Raw genomic sequence first — 20071 nt, 5'->3', positions numbered from 1 at the left:
GATATGTCACACTTTTGTGATAATTTTCTGTTGACAGAGTGTAATTATCCTATTAGTAAATTTCGGATATGGCACAACATTTTTCAAAAATGGATTTTTTCAAAATCTTATTGTGTCAATTATAGCATATTTTTTGGTATTTTAGAAATCATTAAAAAACGATTTTCTCAAAAATGAATATGGCACAAACGTATTCTCAGCCGACGATATTTTTAATAAATATTTATTTGTAGACATGTCACCGAATTGACAAAATTGGCATTTTGTCGAAATCTATATAATTAGTATGTAGTACATTTTTCATAACGTTGTTAAGCGAAATTGAAAAAAAAATGCATTAAAAGCCTTGGTTTTTGTATATTTTATGTCCCAAATATATATTTTATATTTGGGATCACCCTGTACCGTCTCGGTAATCGATTTAGTGGCGAAAATTATTATTATTAAAGTCTGGGAGACGAACGGATATGTCTGAACGGATATGTATGAACGTCATCAAATATGACAAAACACTACACATACGGCCCGATTCTAACGATACGTCAACTAATAGATCTAGAAACGATATGGATTAGATATGTCAGTGTCAAATGTGACTTTTCTTCAAACAAATACGTCACTTTTGACACTGACACATCTAATCCATATCGTTTCCAGGAGGGCTATGATGGTTATGTCACCATATCATTAATCATTTAATGCATGATATGACGACTATCTGATAAATGATATAATTCGGTAAAAAGTCGCGAGGATAACGTATAAGTGGCTAATGATAGTGTGATATGTTTTGAGGTTTATAAAAATCAATTTTAAACTCGATGACTTAAGGTGTATATTAAAGAAAAGATGGTTAAATCACATTCTACCACTTATCCACATATGTCATTGAGAGTTAAAACTTATCCATGATTTTTAAAAATCAAAAATCAATTCTAAACAAGTTTACTTAAAGCGTATTTTAATTTTATTAATAGTTCGCGAGGATAACGTTAATGTGACTAATAATAGCGTGACGTATCTTAAAGTTCGAATCCGGCAGACAGTTTTCAACGTGTTTTTATACTTTTCAGTTTATAAGTGCTATGCTATAAGCTATATTTATTTTTTTCTCCTGTAGTTTTTTTATTAGATGATATAGATTAATAATTTATTGCTTTCACGCAACTCACTTCACTTCACTTAAGCACGCAATTCACTTAAGTTTAATAAAAAAATGTTTTAGCGTATGAACGCTAACCTAAGACGATAAATATTCACATGTCACTAAAAAATAATATATTTTCTTCGAAAACCTGGTATTGGTACAGTGCCATGGTATAATAATATACTCCGCCTGGTACTCTCTTCCCGTCTTTTCGTGGTCACGTGACTGACACGAGCCTACGTCATCATGCGACAGCGCTATACGATAATATGCGATAGCGCTATATAAAGTGGCAATGTTATTGTGACGTAGGCTTATGTCACTCTGGGAAGAGAAGACCATGTTTTATTAGACTATGTACAGTGCTAAATATCAATAGTAAGATGTACATTACTATAATAAGTAATGATGATTGACCTGTTGTAATTTGTACATATTTTAGATATATTGTAGACCAATAATATTAGAAATGCGATCGTGTTGTCACAAATGAATCCAATGAGGTTATGGCAGTATTTCCTAAACTATTTGTCGACTCGACACTCAATGGTAGGTCGCGAGCGAGTATTAAGTGGGCCCAGCAAGCCTATTACGGATCGCTTTATCCACATTTATCCACGTGATAAAACAACTGTCACTTTTTAACTCTGCGGGATAGAAAGAGACGGACACCGTTTTATCACGCTGTCACGTAGACAAATACGACCATCATATCCGTTCTGGAACCACTAGGTAGGGTTGTCATTGAGGCAGTACCTTTATATGACATTACGGCAGAAAGTGTTGCCAAAGCTTTTATTTCGACGTGGGTTGCGCGTTTTGGTTGCCCCCATAATATCACTACTGACAGGGGCAGGCAATTTGACTCCAATTTATTCCGTCAGATAGCAGCAATGACTGGGTCTCGTCACTTGCAAACTACTGCGTATCATCCGGCAGCGAATGGCCTTGTGGAAAGGTTCCACCGCCAACTTAAGGCTGCCATAATGTGCCACGCAGATGACTGTTGGACTGAAACCCTTCCACTAGTACTTTTAGGCATACGTAGTGCGTGGAAGGACGATCTGTCTGCTTCGACCGCCGAGTTAGTTTACGGCGAGCCGTTAAGACTTCCCAGCGACTTATTGCAACCGACACCTGACCAACTGACGGACTATACCGATTTCTTATCGCGATTGCGTCAGCATATGAAAAACTTGCAACCGACAACGGTTAATCGACGATGCTGCAGCCACCTGATAACCAGGTCCGGGCGGTGTAACTTCATGCACCTTGTCCGCCATCTGAGCCACGGTATCCAAGGGCAAATTATCCTGGTAAGCGACTATGCTCTGCAACACCGTAGGTAATCGGCTCATCCACAAATGGCGAATAAAATCATCCGGATAATCTGCACCCGCTAAGCTCCGGATATGCCGCAGAAACTGGCTCGGCTTCCTGTCACCGAGCTCCTCTTTCGACATCAACTGCTTTAAACGCTCCTGCTTAGAACTTGACAAACGAGCTATAAGTTCCCTCTTAAGCGTACCATATTTATCACTCGCCGGCGGGTTGGTTATAATGTCCTCCACTTCAACCGCGTATTTATATTCCAAAACGGATATGGCGTGATAAAACTTGGTAGTGTCGCTCGTAATCTTTGTCAACGTAAACTGTCCATCTAGCTGAGCGAACCACATAGTCGGCTTATCCGGATAAAACGGCGGCGGCTTAACACTTATGTGGCTAACGGACGACTCACTGGTACTGGCCCCCGCCCCAGGGACCTGTACAGCCACCCGAGGTGCCGTACTTTCGTCGTCAGACATTCTCGATTTAAATTTAATAAAAACGTCTATTATAAACTAAAACTGTAAATTTCAAAAAATAAATGTTTGTTAAAAGATAAAACTCGATAAATGTTTGTAAAAATATGTAACACAAACGTTCGTTACAAATTAAAATTTAAAAAATGGCCGTTACACGGTAGAATTTAAAAACGTCCGCTACACAACTGTCCAACTCAACGGAGGTCACCAATTATGTGGTGAACTAGCCTAGCGAGATAAGAGAAACAAGCTAGTTCCACATTAATTATATATTGTCAAATAACGGCACACAAGAGTCACAAACACAAAGGAAAGAAGTAAGAGTACAAAGCACAGCACAGTATAGTTGAAGAGAAAGTCAGAGTAAGCACAGAAGATAGAAAAAGCACATAAAGAAAGTATACATAAAAAGCAAAAGCTATAAGCGTATTCGGCGCGCACGCAAACCGAATATAAAGCAAGCGAGTCGACGTGTAAGCATTAACCGTTAGCTCAGGCGGCGCGAGCGCATGCGTCCAGCCTCGAGAGTGGTAATATGCCGACTAACCGGGATTTCCGAGCGCGCACGAATGCGCACTCGGGCCGCCGATCTACGGCGAAACGAACCGAGCGATAAGGCAAGTACTCTTACGCTGCACCCGCGTCGCGCGGAGCGGCGATTGCATTTGAATACGGTACGTTAATATTAATTGTAAAAATACTAATAATTAAAACACCTGTCGCCACATCATAATTATTCGGAACTGATAAGGGACAGTGGTATTCTAGAAACTTTTTTACCTGTGGGCCATATTGCGCCTCAGAAACTTTCGCGCGGGCCACCGAGGGGGGGCGTATATCTGGTTGCTGCTGTTTGGAGCTGGAATTTGGAGAGCCCTGCCCTCACTACCCAGGCAGACCGGTCGACAAAATACGGGACAAAAACGGGACCAGTAAATCTACGGGACGTGATACTTAAATACGGTGACAGTCCCGTATATACGGGACGTATGGCAACCCTAGCACTAGGGCATCTGAGCGTTACCAATAATATTTTATGCCCCCTTTTTAAGACAGCCTAGAGATGGGTCCCGAATTTGGCAGTTTTTGTTAGGTGGGTCGGAGCCCAGTCAACTTTGGGAACAACTGGGTTGTAGAATTCGGACTTGATCAGTTTGACATACCTTACTAACAATACTTGGTGGCAAGAAGGTGAGAATTTAAAGCTGACATCTTTGCTTAGTTTTTTAACATACCTACTTAATATTAACTTCACAAGATCGATATTAACTTTGAGTTATGGATCTTTTCTATGTATTTATCTATTATGCATATCACCATCTAGTAACATGGGGTAAGATCGATTCGTGTAAGATTGACACAATATTTGTATATTTATACAAAGCCCTTTATTTACTCAGAATAAACTTTAAATCTTTTCTCATCATTAAAGTATTTTATACAAATAAATATTCCTATTGTATTCATTTGTGACATCACTGAATAATAATTGATGAACAGTTTTCATTGTTTGTAATTTAAATATTATTGTAAAAAGTTTAATGTCGATTCTATAATTGTAAAATATTAGGTTTAAGAATTGAATTATGGATAAAGAATTGAATTGTTATTAGATTGCTTTAGTTGCATTTTCATGTTTGAGTTTTATATTAAAATGTTTATAAAGAATATAGACTTTATTTATTTTCACCGCCAACCTAAATCATGTAAGGTGCAGGGGGCCAATTTTGACTGCGGGGTAATTTCAACTAATCGAAATATCTGTCATGTTTTATATTATTAACTAGAGTCACACACAAGCACACAACACACCTATCTAGACATATATGGCACTCTAGTTATTGTAGTTAATAATAGGGAAGATATTTCGATTAGTTGAAATTATCCCGCAGGCGAAATTGCCCCACTGCACCTTAGTCAATGTTCTATGTTTGTTAATATCAATATCCAAAAAGAGATATCTACAGTAGATAATCTACTGGCAACCAGAATAAGCAGTCCGCGAAATATTGAACAAGAATTTACTGAATTTAGGGTTGTCACTCGAAGATCAATTATTTTATGCTATACGTGGATTAATTCGATAAATACTTATTTAAAAAGTATTTTTAGGACATGCACAAACTGCGTTTATATCGCACAGAATAGGCAATTATAGTGGGACATGAAATAGTAGAAATTAAATGAACTAAAAAATTTCGATACTAAATTGCTGCCATGTTTAAGCATTTTACGTCAAAAATATGACAGTTACGTAGGAAGTGGCATCTTTTTCTACAATTTCTTGTCGGACTATTATCTATCCACTATCGAAGCCTGACGAAAAACACCCCAACCAAATAGAAATCGGTCCATCTAATTCTCATAATTCACGGAGCAGAACAACGGCAAAAAACAAAACATTTAGAAAGGTGACAACCCTATATCGACCTCCCTGTTAAATGAAGCGGCAGTAACGCAGGGTAACGTCTCAACTTCCTACAATCACACTTAGGGCTGTCGAACCAGGGATGTTGCGAACATCCGCAACCGCGGAACTTCCGATTTATTTTCAACATCCGCATCTGCATCCGCATCCGCATAAAATCGATGCGGAGCATGCGGATGTCGAACAAGTCAGTACAAGAACATCTTAGCGGCGGCGTAAGTGCTAGGTAATTTCGTCAGTACTTATAACGAAATCGTCTAGATCCGGAAAAGTCGGCCAAGTTGTTACTGTTTATTAAATATAACGCACATATATTTTCGCTCAAATACTAAACGTCTCGTTTTTTAAATAAAAAACATACTAAAAATGTAATATTTGACATTTTCTAAGTACCTAATCTTGACTTCCGCATCCGCATCCGCGGATGTCATAAATCTGCATCCGCAGCATCCCTGTTCCGAACTTCAACTTAAGTATTTCAGTAATTTCGCTTTGATATCTCTATAAACTCTAAAACACTAAAGAATGAAGAAATTATAAGCTCTTAGAAACTTTTTAATTTTACGATTGAATTTTGGAGGAAAGTTGTTATAATAAAAACTCTTTTTAGGGTTAATGAAATAATAGTTATTTGTTTTACAAGGGGGCAAAGTTGTTGTTTAACCGCTCGTGCTAATATTGATACCCGAGCAAGCGAAAGATTCCAAAATTGAATCTTGAGCGTTGCGAGGGTTTCAAAACACGAGGGTTAAAAAAAAATTGCCCCCGAGTGAAGCACAAAATTTTTCACCATACCAACCCTAATAAAGCAAATATAAAATGTAAAATATCAAACAAAATCAAACCAAATCAAATCCAAATGAATGTTATTAAATATTTATCATCCAAAATCATCATTTAAAAGTCCACCATTATACCAGCAAATATAAGAAAACAATTCAAAATTTGCATTTGATTAATTTGCCTCACATGTGAATAAAATGCAACTTTGCTATTAGTTTTTGAAGTGCAAAGTTAGCCTTTCCGAGCTGGTGTGGTGAAAAATGATTTATGTAGGTACCTAATTAAGTTAGGTCAAAAGGAAAGTGCAGGCAATGTTTCGGAGATAAGTCATTTATAAAGTAGGAAGTAAACTAGGACAGATACTGAATACATAGGTGCTTTTACCACCACACCACACCGCAGTAGCAACACTGACGCTGAGTCTTAGAGTGACATTCCATTTCCAACTGCAGCTGCAATACTGTTCATTAACAAGCTTTTATTAGGTCGACTTGTATGTAACTAACTATGTAATGGAATCTAAGGTAACTAATTTAGCCATCTTCCAAGGATCGTAGCGTTATAAAAATTGGCAGCTGTATGTAGTTCTGATGACAATACAATAATATGGTACTGTCGAACTGATCTGATGATGGAGACAGGAGGTGGCCATAGAAACGTCGACTTGTATGTAACTAACTATGTAATGGAATCTAAGGTAACCAATTTAACCATCTTCCAAGGATTCTAGCGTCATGAAAATTGGCAGCTGTATGTAGTTCTAATGACAATACAATAATATGGTACTGTCGAACTGATCTGATGATGGAGACAGGAGGTGGCCATAGGAACTCTGTGATGAAACAACGCAACCTAATTGTGTTAGGGGTTTTTAGAATTGTCTCAATGAGTATTAGTTGTCTGTCGTAAGAAAAGTACAGTCAGCGATAAAAGCTTGTACCAAAAATGAAATTTTTGCCAAAAACTTATTTTACTATGGAAACGCGTCGCTGTCATTGTCAATTTCCATAGTAAAATGAACAGTATTGCAGCTGCAGTTGGAAATGGAATGTCACTTACGTAAGCGAACAACAGGCGAACGTGACGCGGCGCGGCGGGCCCAAGGCGTTCGCGTTCGCAACGACATCGCCCACGTAGGACACTTTTATGGGTATCATGGCTCCTCTACACGATGGGCCAACGCCGGCCACTCCAAGGGACGCAGCCATGCGGTAGAAAGAGATAGCAATATCACTTGCTCCCTCTAATGGCTCCTCTACACGATGCGCCAACGCCGGCCACTCCAAGGGACGCATTTATGCGTCAGAGGCAGCAACAATTCATCAACATCAACATTCTACCGCATGGCTGCGTCCCTTGGAGTGGCCGGCGTTGGTCCATCGTGTAGAGCAGCGTTTCTCAAACTTTTTTGGTGACGGAACCCTTTTGGAAAGCGAAATATTTGACGGAACCCCAAATTAAAAATTTTCATTCGTCACTGTGGACCAGATATACCTATAGAAGTGCTGGTTTTTTTCTTATTAATACAAGTATTTTCGCGGAACCCCAACAGAGGCTTTGCGGAACCCTAGGGTTCCGCGGAACACACTTTGAGAATGGCTGGTGTAGAGGATCCATAACGCATAAATGCGTCCCTTGGAGTGGCCGGCGTTGGTCCATCGTGTAGAGGATCCATAACGCATAAATGTGTCCCTTGGAGTGGCCGGCGCTGGCCCATCGTGTAGAGGAGCAATCAAAGGATTGATTCACCCCGCGCCGCATCGCTTCGCTTCGCGTTCGCGTGTTGTTCGCCTACGTAGTACGATGTACGCTGCGGTCGCTGCGTGATATATCGTCTTGGCGAAGCACCTAATGTGAGTTATCGCCGTCCGTACGTCACCGTCTCCGAGTTAGTAATTGAGCGTTGTTACCGATAATGGGACATACCTGTCCCATGCGTCCATTACTCTACCTGGTGTAGTGTAGGTATGTATCTCTCTCCACGCCTTAGGTTAGTTGTACACCACTGCTTATAAGTAGGCATTGAACTATTATTACTTGTACTAACGTATAGAACCGGCACACAGAACAGTATTTCGCGCCATGAGTTGATGTTGTTTTGACAACAAACCATAGAAGCGGAGCTATTTAAGCATGGCGCTTAGCCATGAATTTTACGCAACTTTTGTGACCCAATTGTATTACCTATATTCCGTGCTTCGTTTCATTATTTTACATTTCTCACTTGAATCTCTCACAACGAACAGCGTTTAATACAAAGCAAGTACAAACAACTTCAGCCTACCACATCTAACAATAGCTACATAGGTACAACTTTTCTCTAGATCTAAATCTGACTTGCGTGTGACATTTCACAAAACTAGCAAATGCGGAATACAATCTGTTCACACTTGTAGTGACATACTTATATCTAAGGACTGGCCTTACGGGTACTAAAAATGGTACTAGTTCAGCGGTGTCACTCACGAATTCGAGCCAACCGTGCAGTCTAACGCAACTAGTTGCGACCAATCACGCGCGTGATGCGAACTCATCAACCACTCGCGTTGTAGCGGTGTCACACCGGCTGTACTGGCCCCATCTCATGCACCATTTTATTGCGATTTAATCCAAAATCGACTCTTAGTTTTTCATTATTATTTCATCACTTTCTTACAATCACCAAAACAATCCTTACAATTGAATATGCCCATTCTTTAAAAACCTTTTCTCCAAATAACTCTATTTTATTATGCGAGGCAAGCATAGCCATTCATCCGTGTGCAGAAAAATAGCCAGCCCTAACTACGTCACGCATAATAGCAGTAACAGCCACTGGAAATCCATATGAATTTAGACTTTATCGCTACAAGAATACGGTAGAAAGTTGAATGAGTTTTGCAATGGCTGTTACGACGAACATAGCAGGCCCTAACTACGTCACGCATAATAGCAGTAACAGCCACAGGAAATTCATTCGAATTTAGACTTTATCGCTACAGGGATACGGTAGAAAGTTCAATGAGTTTTGCAATGGCGGTTATGACTATTACGATAACTCGTCTTCATACTCCGATTTACACACTAATATAATTTGATCTCTAAATACATAACAACTGTTAACATTCGAAGGTCAATCTTATACTGGACTTAAAGTTTCGTGTATAAAACCTCCATTTCTGAGGGCCTACCGCGAACCACGTTCGACGTGTTGCCTCTCTGTCGCACTTGTAAATCCGTACGCAAGTGTGACAGGAAGACAACACTTCGAACGTGGTTCGCGGTAGGCCCTCTATTATTATAAAACGCACCTCGTTTACTAAAGCGCTCCCACTCGCTTGCAGCGTTATTCGGCCAAAAAGGCATTCCGAAAAATTCATAATGACCTTTTATGCTGCAAAATTTTTCCAGTTATTGCACCGTTTTATTCATGATATTTTTCTTGAGAAAATGTAGCAGTACCTACTTTAGGATTATTAGTTTCCAAACGTCTTGGGACGTTGTTCAAAATGCCATACAATAAAAAAAAAACATACAACCGAATTGATAACCTCCTCCTTTGGGATTTGGAAGTCGGTTAAAAAAGAAACATAACGCAAACGAACGCTCGTCACGCTATCGAATGAAAAACGCTAGGGTTCTGAAATTGTTAGGTTAGGTTTATATTTAAATCATGAAGATTTACTTACCTACTGCAGTGGCGCAACGACCCGAAGTGGATCTTGGCCTCCGACACCAAAGACCTCTGTCCAAAGCCGTTTCTGTCCAGTCGACGGCGCCGAGTTCGCTAAGGTCTTTCTGCACTTCGTCTCTCCAGCGGTACCTAGGGCGTCCAGACGGTCTTCGGCCACATGGTACTCCAGAGTACGTCCAGACTGCGCGATCTTCCCCCATCCGAACTACGTGCCCGAGCCATCTGAGTCTGGCGGCTTTCATTAATCATTACTCCAATGATATTCGGCTCGGACATCAGATCTTCAATCTCCTGGTTCTTGGAGTCTCCAGGTTCCGTCCTCCCGACTAATGAAATATCTCGATGAATATTTACAACTGTAAAATATTTTCATTGTTCCATAATTTGCGAACGATTTTCCGGACTACACCTCTGTTTCAATTTACAATACAGAAAAATTGCACAATCCATTACGAGTAACTATTTTACAAGCGAGTAGAGATGGGCCAAATATTCGGTAATTATTCGGTATTCGGCAAGTTTCCCAATATTCGATTAAATTAAAGTGCTGAATTCGGCAAGAATCATTTTTAGGGTTCCGTACCCAAAGGAAAAACAGAACCTTATTACTAAGATTCCACTGTCCGTCTCTCTGTCACCAGGCTGTATCTCATGAACCGTGATCTAACTAGACAGTTGAAATTCTCACAGGTGATGTATTTCTGTTGCCCCTATAACAACAAATACTAAAAAGTATGGAACTCTCGGTGGGCGAGTCTGACTCACAATTGTTCATAACTGACTCATTCTAATAAACCATTTAAAAATTCTTCAATTACGTTAGCAGCTAAAGATGAATGAATCGCTTGTCGTTTCCTAGGCAATTTCTAGGTAGTGAAGTCTCAGCAGCTCAGTTGACAGAGCGATGGGCTAGTGATCCAGAGGCGCGCGGGTTCGATCCTTGCCCACAGTTAAACACACACATACAGTTAAATTTTTTCACTTTTAATTTATTTCTAAACTTTATAAATCAATGAACCGATTTTTTTTACTTACAAGATATATACAGTGGTACTACCAAACGAAATTAATAACTAGCTTAAATCTAGGCCCTTGAGGCACCAAGGATGCTGGCGGCATTTCCTCGCTGTATCGCAATGCTGATACGTTGTGCGAGGTAGCCGCCAGCTCTTCGGTCACCAGACGCTTTGCGATTTTTTTTTTATGTAATACTCAGTAAACGAGCAGACGAGCCGCCTGATGGGAAGCGGTCATCGGTGCCCATGGACATAAGCAACACCACAGGAGCCACTTAAGCGTTGCCGACCCTTGAGAACCCTAAATACCCGCTTCTTGAAGAATCCCATGTCGTAGCGCAAAGGAAATACCTCAGGAGGCAAGTCGTTCCACATTCTGTCATTCTGCGAACAACTTGTGCGCGCTGGGACCCCATGGACTTAAAGTTACAAGGTATATTCGTATTCGGCCAACTCCTCGGCCCATCTCTACTAGCGAGTTAACAGCCCATAAACAGGTGATGTGCGTAAATCAACGTTTAATCGTAAATACAGTTAACGTAACGTCGTCGTGACGTTATGACGTCATTTGTCGCAATATGGCGCCGTTATGCGGGAACTGAGCTGGTAGCGTTCTCGTTGCTTCACAAGCATTTGCTGTTTTTAAGTTACGCAGATAAGCGGTGGTGGCCATGTGGTTCTGGCGTCCGACTTTCAATCCGGAGTTCTTGGGTTCAAATCCTGGCTCGTACCAATGAGTTTTTCGAAACTTATGTACGGAATATCAATTGATATTTACCACTAGCTTTTCGGTGAAGGAAAACATCGTGAGGAAACCTGCATACATCCGCGAAAAAATTTAAAGGTGTATGTGACCTCCCCAATCCATATTACGCCAAAAATGCCTTACATCATTTTGGAAAACAGCTGATACTCTTCAAACTGCTGGATCGAATTATATTAAACATAGTTAAGAACCACCGCAAGAAAATCCGCTTTCACTTAAAAAACTGGTCAAGTGCGAGAATTTTAAGAGAAGCAAAAATGTTAGACCCAGTAGTTTCGGAGATAAAGGGGGGAGGGGGATAGTCGGACAGACTGCGAACAGACAGACGCACGAGTGATCCTATATAAGGGTTCCGTTTTTTCCTTTTGATGTACGGAACCCTGAAATCTACATCGAAATTGGTCCATCCGTTGGAAAGCTACAATACCACAGACAGACATTCGCGTTGAACATTTTACATACCTTTTTTGCATCGGTGATTAAAAATACCACTTAGAGCCACTTGCGCAATTCCACTAACCCGGGGTTAAACGGTTAAACTTGGAGTTGCCATGGTTACCATTACAATTTGACACTGGGTTAACGGTTTAACTGATTAACCCCGGGTTGGGATGGTGAAAGTGGCGCTTAAAGGTCAGATTGTATTGGTTAAGAGACGATGACTAGAAGCTATAGGAATAGCTCAGGGCACATTAGCGCTTAATGTAAATCTGTTATAAAACTGATAATAAATTGGCTGTGCTTTAAACTTTACTCTTTTTAAGCTTTCGTACCTCAAAAGGAAACCGGGCAAGTGCGAGTCGGACTCGCGCACGAAGGGTTCCGTACCATTACGCAAATAAAAACGGCAAAAAATCACGTTTGTTGTATGGCGACGTGGCTACTTAAGTTGGGGCACCGACCGTAATATTTATTATAAGAAAATAGAGTTGTTTATTAGGGTTCCGTACCCAAAGGGTAAAACGGGACCCTATTACTAAGACTTCGCTGTCCGTCCGTCCGTCCGTCCGTCCGTCCGTCCGTCTGTCTGTCACCAGGCTGTGCTGTATCATGAACCGTGATAGCTAGACAGTTGAAATTTTCACAGATGATGTATTTCTGTTGCCGCTATAACAACAAATACTAAAAACAGAATTAAATAAAGAATTAAATTGGGCTCCCATACAACAAACGTGATTTTTGTTCAAAGTTAAGCAATGTCGGGAGGGGTCAGTACTGGGTGACGTGGGTATCACGGTTCGTGAGATACAGCGTGGTGACAGACGGACGGACGGACGGACGGACGGACGGACAGCGAAGTCTTAGTAATAGGGTCCCGTTTTACCCTTTGGGTACGGAACCCTAAAAAGGTATTTTTTAATACAGTTGCTCAAAAAGTGCTACTTTACGTAGCTGTTTAGCGTGCGGAAAGTTGGTTATCTCGAACTAGTGCTTTATACTTTTCCATTTTTTTTAAATTTATACTTGTTCCAATTCACGACTACTTATTGATGAGTGTTAATATTAGTTTCCTTTAAACGTCGTAATCAGCATAAAAACCTACCGTTAATGTAAGAATTCGAAAAATATTACATATTTCATATTTAATTACTTACCTCTTCATCATTATAACACGTTTATTTTTTAATATTCAATATTGAAAATTCCGTTCTTAATAAGTTGACTGAATGGAACGGAATTGCTGCCAAACGCCCATAGATATAATATACTTACGCTACGTCTTACGTAGGCGAACAACGCGCGAACGCGGCGCGGCGCGGCGCGGCGAAAGCGGCCGCCGCCGCGCCGCGCCGCGCCGCGCCGCCTGACATTCGCGTGCAAATCGCGCCGCACCGCGTTCGCAACGAGATCGCTTACGTAGGACACTTCTATGGGCATCAAAGGATTGATTTCGCCGCGCCGCGCCGCGCCGCGTTCGCGCGTTGTTCGCCTACGTAAGACGTAGCGTTAAAGACGACGTCTAACCGAGCTGTCACTGTTACCACTTTTGTTTAGTGTACGATTAACAATGTTTTTCTTATTTTTTCGCAACTGTATTAAAAAACGTCGTTCGATACACGTGCGGAAATGTCATTCTTCACTCGTCCCGAGTCTTGCCACTCGCCTGCGGCTCGTGGCAAGATATCTCGGTACTCGTGAGGTAATGACATACCTTCCGCACTAGCATCGAAATGTACTATATTTAAGTACCTGGGTAATACTTGTAAACATTCTAGTCCCTTAAGTATCTTTTAGTTTTCACTGAAACTGAATTTCTTTGATGTCTCATTTACCCCCCTACGAGTATATCGTATAATTTGTTTGAAACCGTGCATCAAAGAGAAACGCTTGCATTTAAAATGTAATGTATTTATACGGAAAACTCTGGTAAGTAAACTGAATTCTACAAATATATTGCAGTTCAAAACACAGTCGTACCATATGGTTTTCTCGGAATATCTACCGAGTAATACGTTGTTGTCATATTATCGAGAAAAGTGGGATAGGTATTTGCCATTGAACTAACTAATTATTACTAACGTTCTACCCGGCACAGAGAACCAGTATTTTGCGCCATGAGTTGCTGTCGTTTTGACAACAAACCATAGAAGCGGAGCGTGAATCTCGCGACGTAAACTCGTAAGCGCCATGAATTTCACGACGCTTAGGACGTTTTAGTCGCGTGGTAAATGTTGCGAATGCGACAATTTCATTATTTTGTATGGTTTCTCTATAGTTGACAATAACTCGATGGATATTGCTTGTATCAGGTTATTCGTGGACGGTCTAGAACGCAAGATGACTAGTGTAACATTTTGCCTATATCGCTCTTAGTCTACATGGCGAACGGTCCAGAACGCAAAATGTCATCATTTTTCGTCGTTTTATCTTTACGTTAGCGATGTCGACGGAGGCCCGCTACCGCAGGGCTCCTATTCTGTATGGTTTGGCCATCGGCCATTTGAAGATAACTAACGAATCTAACTTACCTGTGTGATATAAAAAAGTGATTATTTTGCGTTCTAGACCGTTTGCGATGTAGACTAAAAGCGATATAGGCAAAATATTACACTAGCCATTTTGCGTTCTAGACCGTCCGCGACTATACCCTTATTTCTTTGTAAATAATTCACAATCGATTTTCCTTTGTAATTTTCGATAATAATGCATACGACGCAATTCAGAAATAAATATGAAATGAATGTAGGTACCTATTTCCCTATCTGATATTGTAATATACCTAAATACGCGAAAACAGCAAAAAAAGTCATGTTTGTGTCACTTAAATATTTATTTTATTGTTTTTTAGTAATAGCGGCAACAGATACATCATCTGTGAAAATTTTAACTTTGTGTGCGAGTCCGACTCGCACTTGGCCGGTTTTTTCAGCTCAAACGTCGGCATTTAAGGTAAAAATTAAATTATATCGCGATAGACTCGTTCGTGTATTTAAATAATCATTTTAGCAACGAAAATCACAGTAACATGCTACGAAAATGTTCATGCCGAGTTTCATGTAATTTAATAAACATACGGCTCGATTCGAGAAATGAATTAGAGATTAACTATACGATATACGGCAAAAGGTACGTTATGGCGGCTGGCGCCGCGATTCGGGAATTGAATTATAGATTGACTAGATATTAAATAGTAAATATATGTGACGTTCCACGGCAAAAGGTACCTTATGGCGGCTGGCGCTTACGTCGGATAGCGTAATATTGGAGCGGCGTTAATAATAGCGTAGGCGCCAGCCGCCATAAGGTACCTTTACCCGTGGGACGTCACATATCTTTACTATATCGTATCTAGTTAATCTCTAATTCATTTCCCGAATCGCGCCGATATTGTTTTAAAATGAGAGCATAAACTTCCACAGGGAGCGGCTTTTGGTTCTTAATTATTCGTCTTTATATAAACACATTTTATTTGATTTAAAAATAATCAAAGCGTAACTTAAAACTCACACAACGCAAGTACCGAAGTAACGTTGTATTTACCAAGTTTTTAGAAACACATTCAAATATCTTATAACATACGCAATAGAGTCTATAATACCTTGAATCAGTGGTTTATTAAGTTTGTGTTGTGACCGCATTAAACATTGCCTAATTATGAGATTTTCCCCACACGATTTTAAACCTTAAAACTAGGTCGACAAAGTTGTTATTGCCTCAACGATTATCGACGGTTTGGCGTATTTGAGAAACCTCACAAAGAGGGCGACATAGATTAGGAATCTTCTAGACCGAGTTTAGAGCAATTATTTCATGCAACCGATGATGCCAAAAATGCGGGGGTGCGCGGGACGACATGAGCGAAGTCCCGTGCCGTGATTGGTCCGTTCAAAGACACGGACGTCACACAAAGACACTTTCGACTCGAACATGGAGTAAAATTACCGTATGCGTGGCAGAGGGGGTAGCGCGACTATGCTCAGTCTGGAGGATGTTTTGTCTGTGGGGGGCGACAACGCCGACAACTTTTAATTTTGGAACTCGAAAACTTTCGACTTAACAAAGTTTCGCTTCCTGGGAACTTTGGAAATATTATTTGTTGTTCTTTTCCTTATTACTCTGGAGTTCAATTTCGTTCAGTTTACAATCATGAATGTTAATGCGAAAATGAAATAAAAGAAAAATACTCGAGGAATAATTTTTTACCAAGCTTTTATTTTTTCACCTGACCGTTGTCTGTCTGTAATCAAATCTTGCAAGTTAAATTTTGATCCACTTCCCGGTTTCTGATTGAGCTAAATTTTGCATGCATGTATAAATCGGATGACAATGCAATATTATGGTACCATCGAGCTGATCTGACGATGGAGACAGGAGGTCGCTAAGTAGCTATAGGAACTCTGCGATGAAACAACGCAACCTAACTGTGTTAGGGGTTTTTAGAATTGTCTCGATGAGTATTAGTTGTCTTTCGTATGAAAAGTACAGTCAGGGATAAAAGCTTGTACCAAAAATGTCATTTTTGCTAAAAACTTATTTCTAACGTTGTATAGGGTGACTACTAGCTACCTATTGGCCACCACATGATAATTGGCCACTCTTAACAATAAGAGTTCAATTGGCTTATTTATTTCTGATTTGTTAGAAGTGGCCACAATTACTATGTAGTGTCCAATATTATAGGCTTCACGCTAGATAAATATTGACGTGCATTGGAGGCCTAGCGGTAAGGGCGTGCAACATTCAATCCGGAGGTCGTGGGATTAAACCAAAAATGAATATTGACTTTTTCAGATCTTATGTAAGAAACATTATTTTTACCAGTATAGCTTTTCAGTGAAAGAAAACACCACTGAAGTTGCAGGCGTCTTTTAGCTACGGAGATCGCTTATCATAATACGAGCTGCATGCCTGTTTGCCACTAATTTGATATAAAACATATCTAAAAATATTTTCATTACCTGTACGGATACGATGGTCGTTCTTGTCTACGTGACAGCGTGATAAAACGGTGACCGTCACTTTCTATCCCATGGTGTTAAAAAGTGACAGTTATTTTATCACGTGGATAAAGATGGATAAAGCCATCCATAATAAGCCGGCTGTTTTAATACGCAATCTGTCACACGCGCTATGCCTCAGTGAAAATAGTGTAGACGTGACAAGCTTAATTCAATATGGCGGATATTGCAGAGAGCGTCACATGTCAAAGTTGTCAACGACACAATATGCGAATGACATGCTTACAATATTAAATTATGACAGTACGGTTAAAGGGAACACACGAGATGCGGTTTAAATTGTTTCAAATTTAACGTACGTACATACGTAGGTGTTACTTTCAACATTACATAGCATGTCAAAAACTAGTTTTTAAAGCTGAAAAAAAGTCTTAAAGTTTTACAGTTTTCGTAAACTAGATATTTACACAGGGAGAACTGTTTTTACTTGCAAAACATTGTTTCACAATTCACAAAATCACAAACCACAGTTAAGGATGACTCACGTTAGACCGTGCCGTGTCCGGGACGGAGCTTCCGGCGCATCGTTTTCGATGAAAAGCATCACGTGATCGCCTGTCATGTCATAGAAAAGTAAGCGCCGGAAGCTCCGGCCCGGACACGACCCGGTCTAACGTGAGTCATCCTTAAATTTAGACGTCCTGAAGTGATAATTTCAAGTATCAATATCAGTTAGATAGAGGTTGAGAGATGATTACTTATTAAGACAAAACGAATTGTAATCATATACCTACTATAAACAGCTGACGTCGTTTTTCCGTCAACGGCATGATATGTACCTACGGGCAGAGAGAATAGATAGTATAGAGGGCTATTGCCGAAGTAAATTTTGTAGTCACGGTACATTTAATCCCATACAAACTTAAAATAAAATTGAGAATGTATAAGTTAATCAAAACATGTTTACGGATAAATGATTTTTAATATTTATTGTTCCATACTGACCCATGTTCTTTCACTGATATGTGTTAAGGGGCTATCCGAGGTTTCCATCGATTTTTGACAAGTTTTGAATCGTATCTTCTTTTTTTGCACTACAGATAGAATTATATAAGACAAACGGTTATCGGTTCTTCAATCTTTTATCTCCGGTTTTGTCCACCGGATTAAAAAAAAAAATGAATACTTATTTTTTTATGAATTTTTTAAACATTGTCTAAAAAAACACCTTTTTCGTATCTAGTTTGCAGTGAAGGATCTTACATGTACGAAATCTACATATTTGGGTTCGTCATTGAAGTCTCGAAAATCGTGTCCAAGGTTTTAATTTTAAACTAATTAACACAAAAGTTATGGCCAGAAAACCAGTTTTTTAGCCTAAAATTGTTCAACTTTGATGCCAAATATCTCGAAGACAATGAACTTTAAAGTAAATCTGGGATACTATATTGTTTAAAGCCGTTGCTGTTAATATGATAAGCTACAAAAAACATTAGAAAACTAAGGGATTCAGATCGAAGGTCATTGGCGTGGGGGAGCCCCTTAAAATTGTTAAATATCAAACGGTGTCGTCAACGCCATCTAGCCGAGAATAGGCCAAAGGGGTGTGTGCGCCATCTATTCGAGAATGACGTTTTCTTGATTTCCGAGGCACGTTTTTTTCTTAGACTTTATCTGTCTTATACGGAGTTATATGTATCTCTGCTACGGGCTCTGGTTTTAATGCTAATATTTCCAACAGAGGCCCTGTTTCGCCGTAGCTCCGGCGAGATTGCTGGCAGATTGCACATGAAATATAAACGTGCTCTCCTGGCACAACACAATGCACCGTGATATGGAGTGTACTAAGCAGTCAAATCAGCTTCAGTACCTACCTACTCCTAGCACATAATAAATAATAATAATAGTACTACAGCGTAGGGATGTAACGACCCCATCACTCGCTGGTTTTACCAGTGCAATCAGTCAACGCAGGGCAGCTTGTGGCGAGCTGTTGGGGATTAGCGACCTCACGTACCCGAGTGCTCCTAGGGAGTTCTGTTACCCGCAAGGAGGGTGGGTGGGACAGGTTTCTCTGCCTCTGGCTTGCCTTAGCCGGCCGGCCAGAGTGGAGTCGTTAGAGCTATAAGCTCCAGGCGTGGAAGTGAAATATGCATAAGACGCGAATTGGCACAGTGGCCGTTAACAGCCACTGGGTAGAAAGCGGCGCACACCTCTCGGCACCCCTGAGCCGCTCACACCGGTGTTGCCCTTGAGCCATCCTAGATGTCGCTTTTTGTGGGGGCCCATCTTGTGAGGGCGAGTTATTTGCATACCGTTTTATTAGGCAGGCGTCCGGTTTTTTACCCATCCATCACTTAGTCCATCGCTTTCACCCAATAACCTAGTTCATTTTATATTTCATCAACTCTCAATAGTCCTTACACCCTGGCGGGTGCTGCCTCTGCGTGCGTCCCATGACACGGGTAAGGGCAGCATCCGCTCGGTGTACCCCTTACATTTCATTAAAGTGTCAAAAGGGCCTCTACGTGTTGGCTTCGACTCCGCGCACGCCTCCCAAAGGTCCGGAACACCATTGTTCCGTGATGGAAAAGACATACAAATAGTACTACTAAACCTAGACTTGGCTCACGAGATTACCGCCATGTGGGATGTTGACTCGACGATCATTGTTCCTATAGTCGTGTCAGCGAACGGTCTCATAGCGAAGAGTCTCGACCAACACCTAGAGAGACTCTCGCTGGGTGGTTGGATCAAGGGTCAGATGCAGAAGGCGGTAATTTTGGACACGGCCCGTATAGTACGTCGATTCCTCACTCTGCGGCCCTGACCACCGGCAGCTTGGGCCCTGCCCCGCTGCTGGCGGCACCTTAGGTTAGGTTTTTTATAATGTGTTTATACTTATTTTTTATTGTTTTTTATGTGTTTTTCTATTTTACTTTTAGATTCATGTTATAAATGACCTAGCCTATGAAGAAAAATAAATAAATAAGAATAAAATAGTATTAATAGTACCACAGATTAAATAATAGTACTAAGTACAGAAGACTC

General features: G+C 40.4%; 1 protein-coding gene and 1 long non-coding RNA gene across 2 annotated transcripts; one reads left to right on the top strand and one right to left on the bottom strand.

Annotated features, from left to right (window-relative positions):
* Positions 1-2313: 2313 nt before the first annotated feature.
* LOC134674164 (uncharacterized) lies at positions 2314-2955 on the bottom strand. Its single transcript, XM_063532220.1, has one exon. The coding sequence runs from the start codon at positions 2953-2955 to the stop codon at positions 2314-2316; it is 642 nt and encodes a 213-aa protein (XP_063388290.1).
* A 15990-nt stretch (positions 2956-18945) lies between these two features.
* On the top strand, positions 18946-19623 carry LOC134673920 (uncharacterized). Its single transcript, XR_010099522.1, has 2 exons — positions 18946-19075; positions 19318-19623. It is a non-coding gene; the product is annotated as an uncharacterized LOC134673920 (long non-coding RNA).
* Positions 19624-20071: the final 448 nt, after the last annotated feature.

This window comes from Cydia fagiglandana, chromosome 19, assembly GCF_963556715.1.
Source record: "Cydia fagiglandana chromosome 19, ilCydFagi1.1, whole genome shotgun sequence".
In the NCBI taxonomy this organism is placed as follows: domain Eukaryota; kingdom Metazoa; phylum Arthropoda; class Insecta; order Lepidoptera; family Tortricidae; genus Cydia; species Cydia fagiglandana.
Note: the sequence above shows the minus strand (reverse complement) of the source record. Positions and strands in the feature narration are given on the sequence as shown.

Excerpts from the sequence above, each read along its gene's own strand:
- LOC134674164 (XM_063532220.1), bottom strand. The coding sequence starts at position 2,955 with ATGTCTGACGACGAAAGTACGGCACCTCGGGTGGCTGTACAGGTCCCT.